Genomic DNA, 24,414 nt, shown 5'->3' with positions numbered 1-24,414 from the left:
AGATATTGTATGTTAGTCAAGATTAGTCGATATGAAACAGATATATGAAAAGAAATTGATAGATTTCTGGAAGGCATGGCAACAACTCAGGTTTTAAGCTATCATACATTTTTGTCATGGTTTAATGTAAATCAATTGAAAATGCGTCAATTGACCTTTGATACAGTATGTTTTTTTTTTCTTTTTACCATTTAAGCCATTTATGGGTCAGCAAAAGGGTTAGGGAAGTTTATGGCATGACATTTATCAACACAAAGGACCTGATGCAAGTATCTGTTAGCATCATGGAGTAGTCTGGGGTGAAGTCTCATGTAGCAACCTTGTGTAGAAGTCATATGAAAAGGCTGTTTCCTCAGAATGTACGTCAGCATCATCATTCTTTTATTGACCTTGTGTCTCAGTGAACTGCTCACATATGGAGTCTCCAGGGGTTTCTGAGGATGAGCCAGAGGAGCTTTTCATAAAAATTGCTTTTTTGGAATATAAAGGCCACTCCAGATTCTGTTGAGGCAATAGACTAGTCATAAAACGGCTCTGAAGCAAATCCTATTTCGCCCAAGCTTGATAAATAATTTAAAATGACTAATAGCGCCTTGTGACAGAGAATGTATCGCTGTGGTGTATCAGATTGCGGTGGTTTTGGCTTGAGGCGTAATTTGTTTGGAAAAATAATTACTCCTGTTTTGGATCCTGGTTAAATATTAAAAGGGTTATCATTAGGAATGGAGCAGCGTCCAAGGGTGTTTAGTCTACATGTGGGCAAACCCATTTCTTTAGGGATCACTGCTGCAGACAGGCTGCAGACAGAGGGGGGAAACAGCTCTATTTTATTGCTAAATTCAAACTACTACATTGCCAAATTTCACAAGAAAGAGTAATGCAAACTAATGAACTTTCTCTGTGTGCTTGGCTACTGAGCTTTGAAGACTAATCCCAGTGTTTTATGAGCGAGGAGCGTCGGATTGTCTGTTGAGATCAGCTGGTTATTGAGTGCACAAGCTGGGAGGCACCGAAGAGCATTAAGACACTATATATCAGCCCACAGAGGAAACAAAAAAAAACATGTTTCAGTCAGATTGTAGATAACAAAAGGGGGAAAAAAAGCAGAAATACAATAAAAAAAGAAGTGAAAAAGAGAAAAAATAAAAGTGTTTCGGAGAAAACAAAACAGGCACATTATCACTATAAATATGAGCAGTAGAAGCGCAACCATACTAGGCAATCCGGCATGTGTGCTGTGTGTGTGTGACCGGCTGATTAAACAAAAAGGTTGTGTCCTGTCCCGATACACACAACATGTTCAATGTTCACATCCTCAAACCGCCTAATAGCCCTGCTGGATCGAGTGATTTATAGTGTACTGGGGATGTGTTTGCACATATATGCATATGTACAGCACCAATCAAATATTTGGACATGCATTCCCATTCTCTACAATAGAAGCTCCGGCTTAATGCATAAACACATTTAACGTGGCACCAGGTGTGCCCTGACTAGGTATCACTGAGCTGAGAGAACATGGCATCTTGTGTGTGTGCGTTATCAGTGTGAACTGGACATAACTCACATCACCCCTTTAAACACAGCAGGGACGTCAGGGAGGCAGCAACACCACCACACAGTCTTTCATTACAGCCAGAATCTATATATCATCAAACAGATGGCTTCTCTTTAAACAAAGACAGTGTTGTTGTTCTTGTACCCAGTGAAAGAGAATTACATGCATTTTTCCCCCTCTGTGGTTCTTTTTATGATGTTATTTCCATATACACACACTAGCTTCAAGCAGACTCTTATCTACCATCGACATACATACCACCCTTGAAACAGACTCTGTTATTTCATAGGTCATTCATCAACAGTGTACTTTTACTTCTCACACTAATCAAGAGCAACTGAAGCTTACAAGAAAGTGAATATAGAGGGTTTTCTGTACGTATGCCATTGGAGGCTTGGACTTCATAAACAGAAATCAAGGTTCAATACATATTACACAAATCCATTAACTAGCAACCCTGGATACTGCAAAAGCTTTGAGCAAATAAACTACTCATTTGAGCAGGAAAAGCATTTAACACCAGTGACTTAAATAAAGCGTCCTTGCATCCTTTAAAAGTGTATTCAAGTCTTTTCTCAGTTTCTTTTGTCCTGTGTTTTTGTTGAAATGAATGAAGAACATTTACACGCATCATTTCACGTCAGTTCTAAAAAGAGTCTCTCTGTTGCGGCCGTCGACATGGCAACCAAGGCTCTTGTTCCAAAATTGTCTGTTCCCTCTGAAGGTGCAACACCTGAACTAGACCGGAGCTGTTTTTGATCTGCCTGCCTGCCCCAACCGACAGCTGTGTACTTTAGGGACAGGGAGGGCCCTTGAGCCACACTCTCATCTCGCTATTGCTATTGTTTGCCCAGGTGGGCTAGGACACCCTGTCCCCCCCCCCTCCCTCACCCCACCCCACCCCACGCCCCCCTCGCTCTCTCTGCCTAGCTCTCCTTCTCCTCCCTTTCTCTTTCACTATCTCACTCACTCTCCCTCTTTCGCTCTCGAACTCTTCCTCTTTCTCCCTCGCTTCTCTCTGTCTTTGTTCCACAGGGACCTGTGGTCCAACTGAAGCTCTCAGTTACACAAAGAAACCCAAATTGGCTTTCATCTGCAGCCTGTTACCAGCTGTGTACATTGTGTGTTTGTGCTCCCTTGCAGGGCATAAAAAAGTATAGATTTTACTGATGACAATGTTATTATTATTGGTTTTGAGTCACAACTGCTCTCTCACAGAAATGCTTGCTCTCTTACAACTCTTGCAATTTCTTATTAAAGTCTTTGTTGTTGTTAAAAATGTCCACATCTTTCCAGTTTTGAAGCTGGTTTTAAATGCAAAAGTAGGATGATGTTGAGACTGCCTATTCTCCACTTCCATCCTGGGTCAATATGTGTGCTAGGCTCTTGACATGACACACATAGGTGCTGGAGGAGCACAAAAACCCCCAACGGCTCGAAGTCCCAAACCAACCCTGTTGTTCACAGTGTCGCCATGGTGACAATAAGGCTTCAACTCCGACACAAAGATGGGATTTTTAAGTGTGTTCCTCTCTATTCCACTGTGTGTTTGTGTGTGTGTGTGTTTGAGAGAGTAAGAGAAGGAGAAAGATGATCCATTTAGCAGAGTTTCTGGCCTTGTATACAGCGCTGCTCAGGGCACTGAGAAGAACAGCTGAGAAAACAGCAGGGAACTTTCATTAGCGATCTCTGCCCCTTGTCCCCTTTTTCCCCTCTTTGCTTCTTTTTATACATTTTCACTGCGGTCGTCATCCTCTCCCTTCCTCCGAATCCGATGTCCTCTTGCTTCTACCCATCCCTCCCTTCCTCTCTCCATTTCCTTTATCTTGACCTCTGTCCCTCACACAAATCTGCCTGGCATTTCGATCATCACATCCAGGAGCCATATAGGATCATAAAGCCTCATCCCTCTCAGCTGGCCATAAGGGCAGAGAGCTTCAATATAGTATGTGACTGTACTATATTTCTGGAAGTTGTTGGGTGTTTGAGAAGAAGCTTTGCATGACCATGTGTCAGAACACTCAGCAGATCCTTGGCCTGTGAGATGCATCCGGTATCAAGGATAGAAAAAGAAATATCTTACTGAAACTTTTTCATGTATGGAATATGTGCATGCACAGAGGAGTTTTTGAATGAGAATGAATGCAAATATGAGTATTGTTCTTTCCGTTTTAGAACAGTAAACAGGTGGTTAACGAAAAAGGAGGTCAGATACTTTATTGTGGGTTCGCTTTCCTTTCTTTGTGTGTGTGTGTGTGTGTGTGTGTGTGTGTGTGTGCTAACAGGTGTCTTACAGTCAAATATCTGTACCCACAAGCATCACAGATGCCCATGCTGCTGACAGAGTTAACACTGCTGCTCTCAAATCGTTTAACCGACTCCTTGAACTCATGCGCAAGTCTTTGTCTTCAAGTCTTCTCTTTGAATCATCTTTGCACACTGCGGCTCAAATCAAGAACAGCACCTGTTCTGCAGAAACGTCAGCATCAGTTAAAAAGACCCTCTGTTTGTTTGTCCGTCCGTCTGCCTGTCTGTCTGCTTTGTTCGCCTTTTTTTTCATGGGAGCAGGGGGAAAAAAGGAGGAAAATGGATGACTAAGTGCAGTGAATCATAAATGAGTTGAGGCGTGTGTCGGTGCATCGGAGAGGCTCAGTGTGATAGCACCAGCTACCTGTCACATTTCTGTCTCCTCTTTGTTTTCAGCCTAAAAGAGCTTCTCTTTCTATCACAGCCTCTCCCAAGTCTTGATTTATGAAAAGAAGCCATTTCGTGGGGTTAATTGCATAAAGCCTTCTGCTGAAGCATCTGAGGACGAGTCATAACAGCCCTTTTAGATATACTGCAGACAGCTGAAGCAGTGCCGACCCCAGACCAGAGCAAATCATCGGTCACGAATGTTGAGCCTGCGTACAACAGATGATGACCCTCAGTTTGCTCTCACCACATGAGCCCTGTTTTGAAAGGTTTATTTTACAGCATGCTGGCTCAACTGGAACAGTGTAGCATAAGTATATATAAGGAGTTATAGATTGTTTAAGCCTGAAACACAGGGAAGCAACTGTGCTCATTGAAACAAACACCAAGTGAGGACAGCAGCATGCTCCAACACACCTCCCGCCTCCTTTACCATTGTTAAGCTGGGTGCGAGGAGTGCTATTTGCATTACAAGGTTCCTGTGGAGCAGAATAAAATGCAGACAAGAGCTGTGAGCAAAACGAACGCTCTCAGGGTGGCCCTGCTCTATTTGCGACCAGGGTGCATTTACTGATTATAGTTAAGTGGTCCAAAATGGTCCTCTGCTCTCTGTTACATTGACCCACTCCCTCCCCTAGTGTATGTGGTCAATAGCAGGCCTGTTGAGATGCCTTTCCACTGAGGGAAGAAAACAGAGCCCAATCGTGCCTGTCTCCTCACTTCATCTCCCCTCTGACTCTCCCCTCCAGCACACAGGAGGGGAGAGTCAGAGGGGAGGAAGCGCTGATTTTAAATCAGAGTATAACAAGGTGAACAATGGAGTGGGGACAGCAGGAAGCAGCAGGCTCCTATTTTTCATAATTGTCAAACCCGGTGAAATAAATGTTGAATTAAAGAACAAATACCAAAATGAATCTGTGGCAATGGCTGAAATATTTAGCCTTAAGTGTGAACAATGACTAAAAAAAAAAAAAAGATTCAATATTCAACTCATTTTTGTTCTTGGGGCTGTGTATCTCTTTTGTGAGTGCATGTGTAGCTCATGACTATTCATGTTGCCTGCAAAAACATGCAAGTGTGGACAAATGGAAATTAATGGAATGCAAAGAGGAATGTAAATGCAGTTGCATAGGGAGGGGGGCAAAATTAAATCCTCCTCTAAAAATCCTGGAAGGTTTCACGCATAGATGGGACCAGGTCAGTATTGTGTATTTCCCTCTCTTCCCTGTTGCCTGCGCCGTAACAGGAGGCCCCGCAGTGGGAGAGCAGGCCGGGGGTGATATAACAGCCACTGGATCACACAGGCTTTGATCTCCCCTCTGGGTTTCTGCGTGCCTATGAGATAGATTTTAGGCCTACTGATGAGGAGGTGGAGATCTCACACCCCCTCTAGTGCTGGCTCGCTAGCAGGTCTCTATTTTACCACACAGAGCATATCTTTAGCCAGGGTGTCAGTTGGATTTTTTTTTTTTTTTTTCTCTCTCTGGTGAAGTTTGTTTGCAGTTGTCTTCATTCGCATACACACAATCTGCTTTTCCTGGCTGTTCTTCTTCATGCTCATAGCTGACCTGAACACAAGGAAAGAAATTCTGGTTAAGCTAAATAGGCCATCTCTCACTCTGTCTCTGTTAAGGAGTTATTTCCTTCTAACTGTTTTTCTCAGAGGGAGTTGTAGTCTTACAGCAGGTCTGGCATTTTACATAACCCGAACACAGTGATGTAATTTTTTCTCTCTGAATTCTGGTGTCAGAAACATTGGGCTGTGTCCCTCTAACCGTTCAGTCTGCCCTTGTGTCATAATCTCTTTCATGCCTGGCCTGATCCTGCTCCAATTTATGTAATTAACTGATGTCCCTGCACTGGATTGCATGCAAACACTGTATCACTACAGCCCTGATTTCACTAAAACTAACAAATCCTTGAGGACTTGTGGTCTATTAAGGCTGTTATTCACATAGCTTACAGTTATATGAGGGGGGATGTTAAAAGTCAGAAAATAACAAGCCCCATTACATAAACATGGAGAGGTAATTGGGTTAAAAAAAAGTTTCTTTTATTATAGGAGCGAGCAAAATTACTACATGCCAATTAGAGAGCAAATTTTACGACTTTGGCTTGCTGACGTAGAGGGGTTTGTGTGTGTGTGTATGTGTCTTTGTGGATGTGTGTGTATGTACAAATGGGTGTATAGAGTGAGAAAGGGGTTAGCCTTGTGTGACTAATACAACACACAATCTGCTTTTTAAGCTCAAATACTAACGAGCACATCAAGAGCCAGGGCTGTGTTCTCTGCTTTACAAAAAAAAAAAAACCCTACTCCTACCCTACCATAGCTGGGTGGAACTCCTTTTGTTTGTGTACATGGCTGGCTGTTTGCACTCCTGTATGCACATCTGTGTGTACAAGCACAACAAACATCCAACTGTGCTGGATGATTAGATTTCCAGGGCATGGTCAGTGGCTCGTGTGTCCATACAGTGTGTGGGAAGGCAGACTTTCCAGCTAGCAAGCAGACCTGACCTATAAACAGTCAGACAGACATATAGACAGACGCTAAAACCAGATAGACCAGCAGGAAGACAGACAGACAGGCAAGCTGGCAGATTGGTAAGAAATAAATAGATAGACCCACAGACGGATAGAGGGCAGGGTCTGGCTGCAGGGAGAAACAGGCCCTTTGAATGAACATTTAGGTTAGACAGACTGGGTGAATGTGTCAGGCTTTGCCGCTGCCCTCAGACATAGATCAAACATAGAACCTGCCATCCAGGACACATCACATCGCTTAAGGCCCAATGTCGGCCCTCCTGACTGAGGCAGGGACTCTGCCTCCCTCCCCCTTAGGGGAGGAGATCCAAGGACGTCTCCTGAAGTTTCCATGGTTGCATATCTCAGCTAGATTCAGCCTTGTTTGTTTCGCCTGCAACATGCTCCGCTGCACCGACCCACATTAGTGAAGTGCTCGCAGACTTAACCCGTAGGTGGCTAGACAGCCAAACTAGCACACATTCGCACGGCATAGACGCGCCATTTGCTCTATGTTCTCATTTCATCGCTGGCGTGACATTTAGGCTAACATGTGATGGGAAATGAGCTTGGTTTGTGTTTCCTGCGTCTCCCATGCACCATGCCTGATGATAATGAGGGAGAAAAAGGGCAGAGGAGAGGGGTGGGGTCAATATGCTAATAGTGGGTGTACATTTTGATGCCTCGCTACCAGCATGGAGAGGTCTGGTGAGATGGGCTATCATTCTCCACCTCCTTTTCCCTCATTATCCACCCGCATCTCTCTCCATCTCTGTCCTCCCCCATCCCCTGCTTTCTGCTCTCATCCCTCTCCATGCCCTTCACTATTTTCTCTCCTCCATTTCCCCCCCCCCCCCCACTCTATCTCACTCCTGGTACTCCTTTCCTACCACCCCTTACGTCCCCCCCAAACACCTCTCTTCCAGAATATGAGATACATTTGTTTTCCTCCACCAGGCTGTGAGAGTGGGACGCGTGGCGTGCAAAGTGCTGATGTGTAGGTTTCTGGGTAATTATAACATCCCTTGGTCTCCAAGAAAACTCTAAACTAATGTTTAATTTGCCTCTCCGCTCAAAGGAAGCCCTCCTTTGTTATTGCCGTGGCAATTAGCTGGAGCCAAGGCCCAGGCATTTCCTGTGATTGTTGTGATTTGCATAGAGAGCGAATCAGAGAGAGTATCAAGACCCTATACCCCTCCTTTCTCACTGCCATTACACCCACCCACTCCTCCCTTCCTACTTCTTTCACTTCCTCCCCTCCCTCTATCCCCCATCACTGCACTGAATCTCCATCAGTGGCCTAGCAACCGAAACTTCAACCCCAGTGTCTTATACCTCTGCATGTTGTGGCCAATTGACAGGAGAGGAATTGACTAACTGGAGGGCACAACACAATGATTTTTTTTTTTTTTTCTCCAGATGAAAGTGGCAGCGGGTCACGTGTCTCCTACCTGCACAATCCCTAATGGTCACTCCGCAGTTTCAGCCAATATCTTCTAATTAACTGCCTGTTCGTAACCTAGCTGGTGGCATTCCACTGAGGATGGTACTAATGGAAGTTGTTAATTGAAGGTATAAACATACTGTCTGTAGATTAAGATGTCACACCACATACAGTATGCGCAAGCAGCCAGCTATGTGCATACCGGACACACACATGCATGTCGTGTGTTATGAATGCGGTGCAGCAGCATGGAGGCCTGTGTGTAGTTAATGAGATTATCAGTCAAAAAGTAAACAGCTAGATGATGGTGAACGTGCTGTTTTTGGTCCCGAGGGGAAACCATTAACTAGCATTGCTGCATCACGGTGGCTATTGTGTTTCCTGCTCTGGCCAGATAAGAAATGGATTCCCCCCGACTGTTTAATATCACGCTGAATGCAGCTGCCATGTTTTATGACATTATTGTTACTGTGCATTCCTATTTCAAATGATCCATAACAGATATGCATTTCTTTATTATATAAGTCATACGAGTACTTTTGAATCTTTGGATTTTAATGTGTTGAATCTAACCTTAATGAACTTCCATACAACAGCTAATTTCCATAAAATCCCCCCATTGCAGCTTTGCTAAGCTTTAGTTTCATTAGAATACCTGAATGAATTTGCATCGCCTTATCAGCACCTGCCTCTGTGTATGCGCTTATAATAGTACCGCTGTGTGATATGATATCCACATTTCCTCTGCTGCTTCTCTCTTACGCTCTCATCAGATTATTAGAACTGGTATTTTCCCATTTGTGGGTTTTAGTGCTGAGAGCTGTGGCTTCAGGGAGCCTGTTTAGTGGAGAGAGAGAGAGAGAGAGAGAGAGAGAGAGAGAGAGAGAAAGAGAGAGAGAGGAGAAAGCAAATGAGAGAAAGAGGGGTAGGCAGAGAGCTAATGGTGAGATAGAGGGTAAGCTGTTGGGGCTGTTAAACCTGAGGAGTGGCTAATCTATGAGACGGCACTCTGCGCTCATCTGCTCCGGACTGGTGTGGCACAGTCCGCGAGCGGTACATCCACGGCCCCAGCAGTCAGACGTAGCCTCCTGATCTATATTTCAAAGCCGAGAGTAGAGAGGAATTCAGTAATGAGCTCCCATCTTCTTTTTGGTAGTGGAAGACTCTCTTTGTGGAACTAATTGAAAGTGGCATGTTGAGCGCCAGGGAGCTCTTTGGGGGCTGCACTGCGTTTCAAGGGATGTGGAGAGATAAGTCTGCATGCCGCTGTGGCTTTTGTGTCACAGGTCTGAAATAAACAGGTCTCTTAGAGGAGAGTGATGCACTTTACGGCTAGGATTGAGCGGGAGGTTGTGTTTTTTGTGTGTGTGTGTGTGCGATTGTGTGGGTTTTTGTCTACAACTTGTGTCCATTACTGACATTACACCCCCTCCCACACACACAGACATTCTGCATCTATCCTGCCCCCCCCCCCCCCCCCCTTAATAAATCTAGTTTTCTGTGTCAGCTCATCAGAGATGCGGTGTGTATGTGCGCACATTTGTGCAGACGTGTGTGTGTTATTTGGGCTCTCTGAGCGCAGTGGAGGAGCGGCTCAGATGGGAGATGGGCTTTCTCTATTACAGATATGGAAATGGCCTGAGACGTATGCAGTTAGACTGATATACTGCGTGGCATTTACTGAAATGATGAAACAGAGCCTGGCCTTAACTATTTACAGACACACACATCCATGAACACTAATAGCCTACACCCACATGTGCGCACTCACATTCAGAGATGTAAATGTATTGGTTGGTATTTTGCATGGCTTGGCAGGTGTGTGGATTCAGCTTTTCTGTCCAATTGGCCTGCTGTAGATAATTTTCTTGCATTTTTTTTGGAGCCAGTGAGAGCCTCATGGACAGGAAGGATACATTTCATTAAGGCTTCTTCTTGAGTTTTGTTTTTTTTTTTCTCTTCAAAATGCAGACCTGCACATTCCTTAGCGGTAACAGATGTGGCAAATTCTTTGCTGTGTTCACCTGGATCTCAGTATTGCTTTTGGAACTTTTGGGATATCAAAATTTTTGCTGATATTTAATTAGACTTGATTCAACTATCAGTCATCTCATACACACCTCTGATTGATAGTATGATAATTTATAGTGCCCGCCATCTAAATGTCACTACTGAGCTGGTTGAAAAAGGGAAAATTGTCAGATCCCCAAACCAGCCTCCTCTTTCTGGGAGGCTTTAAAACTTGTGTCACACATTCATTTATTGCACGATGAGGTTGGTTTCATCTATCGACTGCTGGCAACAAGATAGCCTCACAGTCACAGATGAAGTTATTAGATTATGTATTCTGTTTGCTGACATGTCTTTTTACCCCCTGTCAACATGACACACTTTAAAAGAGACAGCTGCTACGAGAGAACAGAACGGTATTCAATAACAGCAGCATTTGAGAAGAACTCATTAACATTCGGGCAGCTCTTTGTCATCTTGATCCACTGTTTTGGCCTCAGCTGATTCTGTCTAACCGCATCCTGTAAACTGTGAATGAGCCGACGGGAGAGAGCGTGCGGGAGGAGGACGATTTCTCTTCCAGTACGATTTGAAACACGGATGCAGGGGTAAAGGAAGGATATGTTCTGTTTTGGGGTGTGTAGGATGGTTAGCAGAGGAGGGAGGCGGGGATGGTGATGATGAAAGTCGAGCAAGGGAGGGAGGGAACAGCTCAGCTCGGTGCCCAGCTGTGAAGCTGCCCCTGGGGCTTGGGGAGACTGTGGAATGTGGCTGATGTGAGTCTGGGTTTGCGCTGGAGATAGCAAAGGCCCGGGGCGTGCAGCTGTGAGTGGTGATGTCTGGGAGAAGGGTGTGTGCACGTCCATACGTACTTGATTTGTGGATGCATTTCTGTGTTGTTGTTTTTTTGCCTCTGTGTGTATGTCAGCTTATGGGTGTGTTTGTATTTATACATGCAGGGTTGTTTTTGACCCTTGACTGGCCACAGCTGAGGTTCCATCCCAAAGAAAGGAAGAACATTCTGACTAATTTCCTGTTTGAGGGTTCAGGGCATGCTCTCTCGCCTTGCTCACCAGAGACGTCTGGAATGTGAGACAGAACCAGATTACAACAAGCTATCTCCCTCAAGGATTGGTCGGTTTGCCAGTCAGCTGAGAGCAGCTTTGGTCGGAGCGAGCCTGTCAGGAGGAGATGACAGCTAGCTTTTGTTTGGGAGATTTCCTGTCCTGTCCTGGGCAAAGGGTCGGTTAAAGTGCATAGTGGAACCGTAGCACCACTCCCTTGCTCCCCCCCTCTTGCTGTCTGTTTTTTTTCCCGCCACTCGAATCCCCACTAGTCATATTTCCCACCCACCGACCAATTATAGCGCCCTATGTGTCAGGGAAAAGTGATCTGATTGGCTGTGTCGGGGGTGTCTGCGAGGTCAGCGCTGTGTTCATTTCACACTGTGTCCTTTTGGACTCCCTCCAGCAGCACCCTCAGAGCGCTCACATGAGAGAGAGAGCGGAGAAGAAGAAAGGAGGAAAGAGAGAACAAGGGAGACGAATAGACGAGAAAGAGAGAATTCGTCTGTACGCAGCCTTCAGTGCAATATGATTTCTTGCCTGAGAAATCGTAAATGTGTCATGTTTCGAGCTTGTTTAAAATTCACATTGAGTCCAGCAGGCACCTTCAGTGCTGCTACTGCTTCTGCTCCACAGTTTGTGCTTGTACTGTAAAACTGTCGGTTGCCTCCGACTCCACAACAAAAGGAAATGTTCAGAGCCAGAATGCCTTTGTTGTGTTGTGTGTGTGTGTGTGTGTGTGTGTGTGTGTGTGTGTGTGTGTGTGTGTGTGTGTGTGTGTGTGTTCAGTGAGAGGGGATGGTCTTCCCTCTGGGCAAGGTAAGCTAAGACAGGAAAACACCTGGTTAAAGAAGGCAACCATCAGTTATAGAGCTGTCAGAGGACATGTATATCTGCGTGGAATGTTTTTATTACATACAAACCATGATGAAAGCATATTTGTCATCCATTTCCTGGTATGTTTCATCATGGAAAAAAAAAATCTCTTTGCATCCATGAAAGAGCTGAACAACCTTGTCTGTCATTAGACTCCCAAGAGCAACAGTCTCCAATCTCAGGTGGTGCTATCGGTTCTTTTTATACTTTATCATTTGGCTTGTAAACATGACCTTTTCCCCTGTCCCTATCTGTGTTTATAGGTTTTGAACACGAGGGGAAAATAGAAACCAGACTATCACACTGAAGGGCAATCTGACAGCTTTCAGAGAAACACAATGTGCACTCCATACATTGTGTCTCACATGCAGTGAATATGGGAACTTAGATCAAGAAATCTAACCCATTTGAATATATGGTTATTTGTGTATTCAAACCAAATAATCATTTTAGTCATTTATTAAGCAGAAATGCCCAACTTGCACTGGCTCCAGCTTCTCAGATTTGAGAATTTCAGATTTGTGTATCATTGTAATTGTAATATTCTTTGAGATTTGGTTGTGATTTTTTTCTCTTTGGCAAAAAGAAGCAATTTAGACAAAAATACTAGGGCTTTGGGAGATTGTGATGCAGATGTTTCACTATTTTCTGACACTTTATAGACTAAACAATTCATTGCATAATCAGTAATTAGCAGATTAATCAATGATTCAAATAATCATTACAGTAGCTGCAGCCTTGATCAGAGGAGATGTGGTCTTCTGGGATGTTAACCTCACTGTCAATTGTCTTTACGATTGAAAATTCACAACAAGCAGCATCTTGCATTGATTTTTCCCTCTATGTATGTCCAACACAATGATACTGACAAAGCAAAGCCTAATTAAGATACTAAATTTCTCACTGCCGTCCCTAATCACACAAATACAGTAAATGTAGTTAACCTTCCCCCACTGTGCTTAATGCTGGACATAACAATGAGATGGGCAGGACAGACGGTGCAATGTGAGTTTTGTTCAAATTACTATTTAGATGGAATCAAAGCTGCTTGCTGTCTCCTTGAGTGAGGCCACAGCAGCAGAAATAACAATGTCATTTTGTCCATAATAATTGAATCTTCAAGTATGGCTACATGACAAAGATAATGCTATATTGATTGTTGATGTGCAGGAATTGTTTTCCCTCAATAGACAATGTATGGCATATTAAATGTTGAGCATGTCTTCATTGTCTGTCATGGTGGACCATATAGGGGATGGGAGAAAATTATCACTCTCTATATGACAGAGGGAAGAAAAAACAGTACAGAGGTTATTGTCATTGAGAGGTGATTAACTGTGACTATACTTGCAAATGACTGCAGGGCACTGTTGCTTGGCCAAATTAATTACCTGTCATTGTGACTGATTGTTTTTGAAGACATGTCTTATTATTGTTGCCTGTTCTAAGAAGTTGGTTCTTGCTGTATTTCACCATTCGGTAGCAACATAAACGCAAATGAAAGTAATTAAATGCTAAATTACACATTGTGTGCCTGTTTCTGATTTATATGTGGCTCTGATTTACTGTTTGTGAATGTGAGAAGCGTCATCCAACTCCTGTTTTATAAAGTCATGCATGCACATATCCATGAATGTGTGTGAAAACATTCAATTACCAGAGGTAGTCTCATAGCTCAAGTCATGTGTATTATTTGAGAAAGAAAGCACAAACACAAAGGCAGACTCCTCTACCATGACATGGCTTCGTCTGGTCTGATCATAAGAAACTTCAGCTCTCATTTACAAATCCAAAAGCACACCACACACGACTCTATCCATCTCCTTTCATTTGCCTAAGCAGGAAGACCGGCTTCTGATGACGCTATGAGGGAATGGCCCATTTGTCCAAATTCCTCCATAAAGCCTTAATAATCCTGCTGTTGTTTCTCTACGTGATGACATTTCTAATTCTTGTCAGGGAAGAATGCAGCGTGACGAATGGCGTTAAGAGTGTCTGAGGGCACAGCAGGCAGGCAGCATGCCGGGGCAGATAGAGGGACATGAAGACTCATGATCGACAGAGACTTCACCTTTCCCAAAGGACACTCTGGAGGACGTGTGTGTGTTTGTGTGTGTGTGTGTGTTTGGGGTTTTGTGTATATTCTTGCATGCTTATGTGATAGCTGTCATGCATGTATGGTGTTAATTGTGACAGTGGGACATGGGGTCAGTCATTGTGTTGTATTAAGATCTGACCACATCTGGGTAACAATCTGGATCCGCCTGTCAGTCTGTCCTATCCACTCTCTAATTAACCATGCGCCTTCTGCACTCAAGGGACTTGACACACACATTCGCCACAAAGAGTAGCGCTGTGCATAGACAGACAGACTCGGAGACAAGCAGAGAGGCAGGCAGATAGAAAGAAGGAGAAAGCTTGGGGAATCATATCCAGGGGGTCTCTCCCTCTGTTAAATTTTAGAGAGGGATGGGGAGCTGCTCTATAGGACCTGTGTGAGCTTTGGTTACAGCTCTCTGCGGCCCTGTAGCTTGTCATGAGGCAGCGCAGCCCTGGGCACCGAGAATTCATGTCACACACAGTGGAATTTGATTAGGCAGGAGATGGTATTACTGCCCGACTGGGTGGGAGGAAGGAAGAGGGTAGTCAAACAAGGGATAGTGATAGAGAGAGGGAGGGGTGAAGGGGGATGGGTGGAGGTAGAGAAATGTAGCGCATGTACTGTATGTTAGCGCATGCGAGGAGGGGCGGGGGGACGGGGGGGGGGGGTTGGATTTTTCAGTCTGCCTTGCAAATGTCTCCCCCATGTGCTCTTTCACTTGCCCCAGAAATAAGGAACTAGTGAACCAGAGCAGCGTTTATGATTGAAACTGTGCGTGCGCGTGTGTGTGTTTGTGTGTATTGAATGGCAGGGAGACGTATGTCATTACAACGTTAGGACGGCGTCCCTGTGGCTCCCAGCTATATGTTCTCAGGCGCCGCATTTCAAATGGATTTTCGGTGTCTGTTGTTTTTACCACATATCCAGTATGTATGGCTCCAATAGCCAACCACATTGACTTTGCCCCCGCTTTCTCTCTCCGTATTACTAGATCTCTGTCTTAGTCACCCTAAATCAACTGAATGGGACATAACGATGCAGTGCCTCGCAATTTCTTGCTCTGGACGGTATTGGACTAAAGCAACCGCTGGAGGAAACTAGACAATAAAACGAAAATAATGCCCATCAAACAGACAGCTGAAAATACATATAAACCACAAGAGAGGGAGACAGGCAGACAGTCAGTCAAGCAAGCCAATGACATTGAGATTGGTTTGGCCAGCAGTTTAACAGTCATGCTGGGCTTTTCAACTGAAGGGCTATGATAGCATATTACGATATGATACACAGTATATTTTGCAGTTTTGACTTGGGCTCTGGACTCTGGGCTGTCCGGCCGTGGCTTGCCCTGTGCTGGACAGATTGTCTGGCTTTTCTTTTGATTGTATGTCAGTCTCATATGGAGCCAAGTGAGAGGTTTAAGCCTAGCTCTCTGAATCCCTAGTACACTCTAATTTGCTGAAGTGATCAAGGCTTCGGTTTAAGTATCCCTCAGCCACAAGCAGACACAATCTCATCTGCCTGACTGACCGCCTGCACCCGTCTGCACAGTGTGTCTCGCTGCCCGTTCTGCTGCCTTCCTGTCAGCCTCTCAACCATCCTGACAGGCTTGCCAGCTGGTAAAGCTGGTTGACTGAGTGATTGCATGTTAGAATGTGTTATCGTCTGTCTGCATTTCTGCCTTTAGTTTGGCTTCACCCACTGCTAGCGAGCTCTCCGTCTGACCCACATATTTCCTCTGGATTTGTTGACAGTGGAGAGTAGTGACTAGCAGAGTATGAGGGTATCGTTCTGAAGGGTCAGAAGCATTAATTTAATACTTTCCAAGAAACTTGTTGCTGTTATGTTGATATACTTTTTACTGCCAGGATGTGATATCAATTATACCATTTTCAAGTTATTAATTAGAGCTCCCAGTGAAGTTTGATTTTCATGAAGACTCAAGTCTGACAGAGCAGAGCTGCATGCCTGAGGGTTGGGTCGCTGTCTGGCCAGTAGCTGGTTGACTAGTCTTATACTGTCCCACTGTCAGTCCACTACACTAATAGGGCAGGAGAGACTTGAGGCTCCCTCTCGGCGTCCCCTACATCTTCTCCCCAGGCTGTGTGTGCAGAGAGCATCACTGTATGACAGATACCCATCATTTACCAATCGCAAATTCTTCCCGGCACTCTTCCATTTGACAAGAGAAGGGACAGAAGATGTGTGCGTGTGTGTAGGTAGGTGAGTGTTGATTGAGAGGGCATCCATCTTCCATTGTTGTGCCCACCCACCCTCTTCTTATTCTTTTTCTCATCTCCTTTCTGTCGTTTTCCCCCCTTCTACCTCCACCCCCCGTTTAAGGAGGTTCTGTCCCTTTGACCCCTGCACCAGGGGATGGGGGTCGGGGGTATAGCAGGTACTACAGGGAGCAGGGGAGAGCCTGCCAGGTGGAAATGAGATGTATTACTGATAGGATCAGCCGCATGCTGGAGAATAATAATAACCACAGGAAAGAGGTAATTACCAACCGGGAACGATGAAGCGCTGCACAGACGTCTAAACGAACAACTGAGCTGCTCTGTAGCTGCGCTCATTGTTTGTTTTTTGTAGATGTTAGTGTTGCTAATGGAAGCTTTTGCAAGTAGAGGGAGAAGAAAGAGGGAGGGCAAGTGGAGAAGAGTACTATACTGAAGTCTCCATAGCAGCAAATGTATTGCCAGCGCAGTGAAATATGTTTGATGCTCTATGTTACCTAATAGTAAATCTGTTATGTTATCTCATGCTGCTATGAACACAGTCATTTGAAAAACAGCCTGGGTGATGCCATGTGAGAGAATGTGGCACATCCTGTGTGCTAATATTGACCGTGCCACGCTGTGACAACAGGGCTTCATGTACCAGGTGTGCCACAGTGATAGGGGTGGCTCTCTGCCCTCTGAATATTTCATTATATAAAATGCATCAAAGATGAGGGAGGAGTTAAATGTGAGATGATGACACCTTTGAATGTACGAATGCTATCTACAGCATATTAGCTCTCATTTACAGTTTACTCCCTCTTAGGCTGCTGAGCTTAACTGCACCTCAGGTTGTGTTGAATCAGCACCTCAACCTGCACAAGCATACACGCAGCTCCTACCCATATTTTACATTAGCCTGCAATGATGCTTTTGAGTCACTGTAATCACAATTCCTGTTAAACAGTTGAGTTGCAGACACATGTCTGCAGTTTACCCTATTCTTGTCCTGTTACAGCGAGCCAGATCAAAGCTTTATGCAACTTCATGACAGTCCCATGCTTAAAATGACTGTAATTCTTTAGATGTCTATCCCTCCTTCTGTATGAAAGATCCTCTCTCCTTCTTTCCTTCCATATGCTTTCATTTGCCTGGTTGTAATGCATTGCTCAACCCACAGGGAATACTAATACTTTAACAGGTAAAACAGTGCCAGCCTTGTCAGCGCTTTCAGTATGCCTTTTTCTGAGAGTGAGAAAAGAGAAAGGGAGAGGTAGGCCTGTTTTCAGGACCTTGAACAACAGGAATGTCGCCCCTGCTAAGGGAGTGAGACAACATTTCTCAAGGACTCCAGCCTCCCTTTCTCCACCCCACCACCTGGAGCCCCAAGTCTCAAAATTCAAATGCCATCTATAATATCTGCCTGCATAAATGTGCATTTACATGATCGTTGCATCCGATGTCTGGCTTGTGCATCATGCAGCAATTTCTGATGTGATGAGAGCAGGCGGAGTGGTTGGGGAGATGTAGTGTATATGTGTGTATGTGTGTGTGTGTGTGTGTGAGTGTCTGTGTGTTTCTTGGGTTGGGTCGGGTTCCTGCGAGCCACAGGTGCACGGCAGGGGATGTAACTCCGAACATTGATTTCACAGTCAGCGACCACCATGCAATACATCTAGAAAAGTGTTTCTCTATGGTGCGTCTTCAAAGAGGCTGTGGAGGAACCTTTGAGGGCATAAATATGTAGATGAATACCCCAGAGGAGGAAGGGAGTCATTCACAGCACCAATCGGAGCCTTTTACATTAGGCAAGGGCAAAGCGTGGGATGGAGAGAGGGGAGGAGGCAAAAGGAAGGGAGGAAAGGGAAAGACGAGAGGAAGATAGAGGGGGGAAAGTTAATGGCGGGCTCTATTCTCATGAAGTGCTTTTTCCTGTTAGCACCGGACAGTTATCTCCCTCCCTAACCAGCACTATGTCATAAAAGTACTCTCAACATACCCCAGCATAAGATCTTATTTACCCCTAGCATACATGCTGCTCTTCACTTATTACTGCCTGACTATTGAATAAAACATAGTTACATTATGACCAATGGTAGTCTTTGAAATGGAAAGGAAAGAGATCATACCCATTACCATAGACTGGCTGACCCGTGTGTGTGTCATTGTGCATTTATGTGTGTGTAAATGCTGCAGGGTTCCAGGGATACATCAGTCTCCCGTCTGGAGCCAAGCTAAGGGAAGGTCAGCCTGATGGATACATCCTGACATGCACACAGCCTGTGATGTCAGCCTGTGTGTGTGTGTGCACGAGTGTGTCCGCATGTGTGTTTATGTGTGTGTGGGCTGGCAGGCCAGCCAAGCGCAGGCACGGTTCAACAGAGCAGAGGGTGGACAGGCGAGCAGGGAGGGAGTGCTAGCCTGGCCTCGGCGCCCTAGTTTGAGGGGTTTGAAAGGGGGGATTTGCTGGCAAAGGGGAGGTAAGGAGGGGGTGGATGGTGAAGGGTGAGGTGTAGGGGTTGGCTGGGCTGGCAGAGGGGGGTGGGTGAAGGGGCTGAGGTGTAGGGGTGGGCTGGGGTGGCAGAAGAAAGACTCCATTCATGAGTCGTGCCATCTCTGGCTCCCAAGGGGACTGGGGCTCATCAATGACCAGGCCAGCTGGGAGGATGTCAGCATGCAGACTCTCTCTCTCTCTCTCTCCCTGTCTCTCTCTCTCCCTCGATCCCACCCTCCCTCTTTCTTTTGTCAAGGGCCAGTGCTGTCACAGTCACTAGCCTGAACACTGAGGCTTCTCATGCAGTTGGGGCCCATTGAAATCCAGAGAAAGCCTCTGGCTGGCCAGTGGTTTGCACACCGTCTGTACTGTATGTGACATCTATGGTCTGCGCCGAGAAGCTCACAACCACCCTCCGAGAGGCACTGTCTGATGCCAGCTTGAGATGAGCTAGGTGGCGTGCAGCTTAAAAGGTGATAAATTATCAGTGTCAGCTGCAAGTAGCACGCTCAGATGGTGTATCCAAGCACCTCAAGTCTGAAGCCTACCAGTTGGGTAGATAAGACTGTGGTTTTTCACTCTTTGAGCCACAAAGAAACACTGACAGACAGTAATTTTGTTTTGGTTCATACTAAGACTGTTCTGCCTTTTTATGTTTAAGGGCTTTAGTCTTAAAATGCCACAGAACTCTATTTAGAAAACAGTCAAAAACCAAAAATGTGGCAACTTTACATCTGACTCTAAACTGAAAAGAAAGGTCACATCTGCATGAATTGTCAATCCCTCGTGCTCTAGTACTTTAGGCAGGAAAGGGGGACAGGAAAGGAGCAAGGTTTGTGAGCTGCACTGATGCGTGTGCTGTTTATCACTGACAGTGAAAGGCCTGCATCAGCAGCAGCTGTGGGGTGCTTTGCATGCAATGGCAGCGGTGAATTGGTAGGGGTACATTTGCATTTGTGGTTTCATATCATGAGCAACGATGTTACTCCCTCTCTTCCTTCCTCCCTTCCCTTCTCTCTCTCGCTCTGTCTCTCTCTCTCTCTCTCTCTCTCTCTCTCTCTCTCTTTCTCTCTCTCTGTCTTTTGCTGAACTGGAGAGGCTTTCAGTGAGAGCAGGCAAAGAAGGCAGAGGAGCCATGAGAACAGTCTAAGTAGAGCAGTGGAGCATAACCTAGGAAGGTTCAAGCTGAAATGGATCCAAGCATAACATCAACATAGCAAATCTCACCATTACACAGAGGGGCAGAGTCCATGTGGTCATGACACACAGCAAGCAACTAATTACTCCTAAATGTAATGCTTTGCTGAAGCTGGCTGTATATATATATATATATATATATATATATATATATATCTAGAGAGAGAGAGAGAGAGAGAGAGACAGACAGACAGACAGACAGACAGACAGACAGACAGATAGATAGATAGATAGATAGATAGATAGATAGATAGATAGATAGATAGATAGATAGATAGATAGATATATGTGAGGCGGAATGAATTACCTAACTTGATTTAAATTGGTGTTTGAAGTCAGTCAAAGTGTCTGTGCAAAAAAAGGGGAAAGTTGAAGGTCCTGTGGTCTGAGTATGCATGTGTCTGCTGGAGTCGCAGTGATCTGGAGGACCATCTGATGAAAGGGTTTCCTGCAGCTTTCATCTCCACAACACATTTTGATGGGGAGAATTTCCTTGCAGCTGAGTCAAAAAACAGCCTCATATTGTGAGAAAAAGCCTCCACTTTTTGCAGCTTGTAATGGCTCATGCATATTTTTGGTTGTCAAATGAGGTTTTTGGAGAACTCATACTCATGCAAATAAGGGGGTATATTTTTTGTGTTCTTGTGCAGGAATGTGTGAATCGTGCCACAGAACTGCTGGGTTGCTATATTGGTTTCATTATATCGTAAAAAATATTGCATGTAAAAAACACTATTGCTGTGATGATGACGGAGTGCAGCCTGCTTCTGTTATCAACTGCTGCACAGACAGCATGATAAGCAAAGAAAGTACAAACAGTTCATTTGAATATATAAATAGGACACAATCTTCACAAAATGCGTATTGTTCTGTGTTTGTCAAGAAGTTTATGTCATGAAACAAAATGATTAAGTGATTTTATAACGATTTCTGAAGATTTTAAACTGACTTACACTGTAAAACATTTCTCAATAAAGGTTAGTTGAGTATTTATGTGAGCACGTGCTTCTGAAGTCCTTATCAAGTTTCTACTGCTAGAAGGGACACACAACCTCCTTGAAGACCACACCTAGTAGTTTTAACTGTACTTTTTAGTATGCTTGCCTATCTGTGTGGTGGTGCACCTGTTCATATGTGTGCACAGCTACCCAAACTCCAGCCAGTCTAACAGGCTGTTAGAGGAGGATCACCCTGACCCGAGTCCCGGTGTCCATCTCCTCTCTTTCATACCTTCAGTAGACCTCGCTGTTCCCTCTGTAATCGCCTAGCAGGCTCCTTTATGCCTCTTTGGCAGCCTCTTGATAGACGTCTCGGCTCATTGTGTGTGAAGGTGTCTTTGTATTGGTGAGTAATGGTGCCCTAAGATACTGTTGCTAGAGTGTTGTCTTGGTGTCTGTTCCAGTGCTGCCCTCCAGACCCCAATAACCACCTTCTGTGACAGGAGCTCTTCACCGAGCGAAGCACTGCTCCCCCTCATTTGCTTTATTTGTGTCTCTGCCTTCCTCACTCCCTCCCGCCTGTTCCTGTTTTGTTTTTCTTATGCAGTATCTCATCGTCTGTCCTCTTATTGTCTTCTGTCTCTATATATTAGCCATAGCTCAGTATACAATGAATGGCCTGTGCCCTCTTTTCATTTCGCCAAGCGTCAGTTTGCAGTGAATAGGGAGCAGGGGGCTACAGTTGGAAATTTGCTTTTAAGTATGTGAGGTATGTTCATTCATTCTCCTCCAAACCCTCCAGCTGGCCTCGGACCACTCACCCAGCGCCCCCCTACAGGCCGATAAAGTCCTATAGCGTCCCCCCATGCTGTTTTCCACATTCTCTGTTTCCCTGGTACCTACAGTTCCAGCGGGTCCAAGGCCAGGCCCCCTTGTCGTTTCTCTCTCCACGACCAAAACCCTGCCAGAGCCCGCCTAAGCTTGGGGGGGGGGGGGGTATTATCATGGTTACCATGGCCACGGCAATCAGCACTGGGAACTCGGCTGTGAACGAGAAACTTTCCAAGATCAGCCTTACGCTTCTGTGATCTTCTGTGTCATGCTATTAATATGTCATTAATTGATAAAAGGGGGGTTGCAGCTTCTGCAGTTTAGATTAGATTGAAGTTAGCGATAGTACAGCAGCACTGCGTTTTTCTCTTAGTGGAGACTTTGCAATGCTCTTGGAGCGAAGTGGCGAAATCTTACCAATAGGTAAGATCTTTGACCAGAAAGTTCCCCCTATGGAGATGACAGCCCAAGAACATCTTGAAAGTGCTTTGGATTGTTAAAGAGCAGAGTCGCTGTCTTCGTGGTTATTTTAAGCCCCATCAGAGACGTATGCTCACAGGAGCTGTATTAGTCTTTCTGACAGGACATAAAACGTGTTGAATGAAATTTGGGAATTGTTTGGGACTGCAGTGCTGCTCATATTATTGAAACAATATTTCTTCTTTTTCATCTAATCATAGATATTTATCTCCTCTTCTACTGAAATGGTCTCTTTGTGTATCACTTTATGTGTGTATGTGTGTGTGCGTGTTTGTGTGTGTGTGTACAACTGGGAAAAGCCAACGTGAGAATTAAGCACCGACATTATTAACTCAAATGTAGCCCACTAAAAGTCCACATGAAGCTTGTCACATGCTCTAGAGAATATTTATGTTGGTTTTATTTTTCATGGCATAATTGCTTCCACATTGCTTTGTGGCTGTGGACCGTGAAGCTGCGTAAACATACCCTTCTGCCTCTACCCGGCACTAGAGATTGGGGCTCAGTGATTGGTGCTCCCGCATAGTCATCAATCAGTAATCTGTAAGGTGGCACCTTGGAGACTGCCAAACCGAGTGATATTCAACTTCAGCGAAAATAAATCTCAAGCTTTTTTTCCAAGGCTGCATCGAGTGATCAATGTTAAGATAATATAACACTAACAGCCTTCAGATATAGCAGGTTAATTGAATTTTGTCTTGGTGTCGAATTGTAAAACAATGTCTGTTTGTGTGCAAAAATGTGTACCTAATTTGTGTGTGGTTGTTGTATAATTAAATCGCATCGGCTTTGGGAACAATGCTAAAATTCATGGACAGTCTTCAGCTCACTCCTACGTACATATGCAGCATAGATTATTTCCTCTTCTTACCTGCGCTTACTATACTGGGCAGCTCTCCATGAGCTCATATGAAGTGTGAAAATAAGCTCCTCTCACTCTTTCGCAGATAGTGTACATGTCATTGTAGTCATGTCACAGTTATGTCTGAAATTCAGTGTCTTTGTCAGTCACGGAAGAGTCCCATTATAGCACTGTGTGGTCTGATCCATTTAACACATTGTAAAAGGAAAGAGAGTGCTCAGACCCTCACCTGTTGGTCTTTTTGTTGTCTGATTTCTAACAAATATGATGTGTTTCTCTCTCCTCAGAGCTCCTGAAATCATCCTGGGCCTGCCGTTCTGTGAAGCTATAGACATGTGGTCCCTTGGCTGTGTGATAGCTGAGCTCTTCCTTGGTTGGCCCCTGTACCCTGGAGCCTCGGAGTACGACCAGGTAACACATCATGATTGCTTGAACCCTTTTAAACTGTTGCCTGACCTCTAAGCGACTTGTGACTCCGTCTTTGGGTTCTAGCATACCCATAAATCTGTGTTCATAATTGTCTGTACAGTTACGTTAATGCATGTGCATTTGTGTGTTCTTTCTCTGTTAGTGTGTGCTCATGAGTATGTTTGGGAGGGTGGGGTGGTTCTCCAATCCCCCTGACAGCCCCTGATGATTCTTGCGCAGCCTCCCTGTTTATCTGAACAGATGCCACAGAGCCACTTGTCCAATTAGCGCAGCCCCTGTGCTCCAGAGCAAGACATTGCCGAGTTCCCCTCTCTCTATCAGTCAGACGAGGCTCAGTGGGAAAACCTTGAGCAAGTTGTGCTCCATCACCGAACAAGCTTGCCTGATTTTTCACAAACCCAAAAACTTGGCAAAGTGTCTCATTTACAAGTCTCAAATCAATCTTAGACTCTTGAGCTGAGCTTTGGGTGCTAGTCATTGTTCAGCCAGATAAGTCTGGAGTAGTTAATGTCACCCTAGATTTTCAAACCGCCAAAAAGAACATTCATCCTAAAGTTTTAGCCTTTTTTGTCATCAGCAGTAAAGATTCACAGTGCTTCCCAATTAAATGAAGCTTATGGTCCAATCATGCACATGATGTGAAAAGTCTCAAATGCATTTTTCATCTTCTGTCTTGCAGATCCGGTACATC

General features: G+C 44.8%; 1 protein-coding gene across 3 annotated transcripts in view; it reads left to right on the top strand.

Annotated features, from left to right (window-relative positions):
• hipk2 (homeodomain interacting protein kinase 2) overlaps positions 1 to 24,414 on the top strand; it is a 71,760-nt gene that overhangs the window by 26,057 nt on the left and 21,289 nt on the right. For all 3 annotated transcript variants that reach the window (XM_044356292.1, XM_044356291.1, XM_044356290.1), the window contains exons 3-4: positions 23,582 to 23,705; positions 24,403 to 24,414. The exon at positions 24,403 to 24,414 is cut by the window's right edge and continues 108 nt beyond it. In XM_044356292.1, the coding sequence (XP_044212227.1) occupies positions 23,582 to 23,705; positions 24,403 to 24,414 (136 nt within the window). The remainder of the gene's footprint in view (positions 1 to 23,581; positions 23,706 to 24,402) is intronic.

Source organism: Thunnus albacares, chromosome 7 (assembly GCF_914725855.1).
Source record: "Thunnus albacares chromosome 7, fThuAlb1.1, whole genome shotgun sequence".
NCBI classification, from domain to species: Eukaryota; Metazoa; Chordata; class Actinopteri; order Scombriformes; family Scombridae; genus Thunnus; species Thunnus albacares.
Note: the sequence above shows the minus strand (reverse complement) of the source record. Positions and strands in the feature narration are given on the sequence as shown.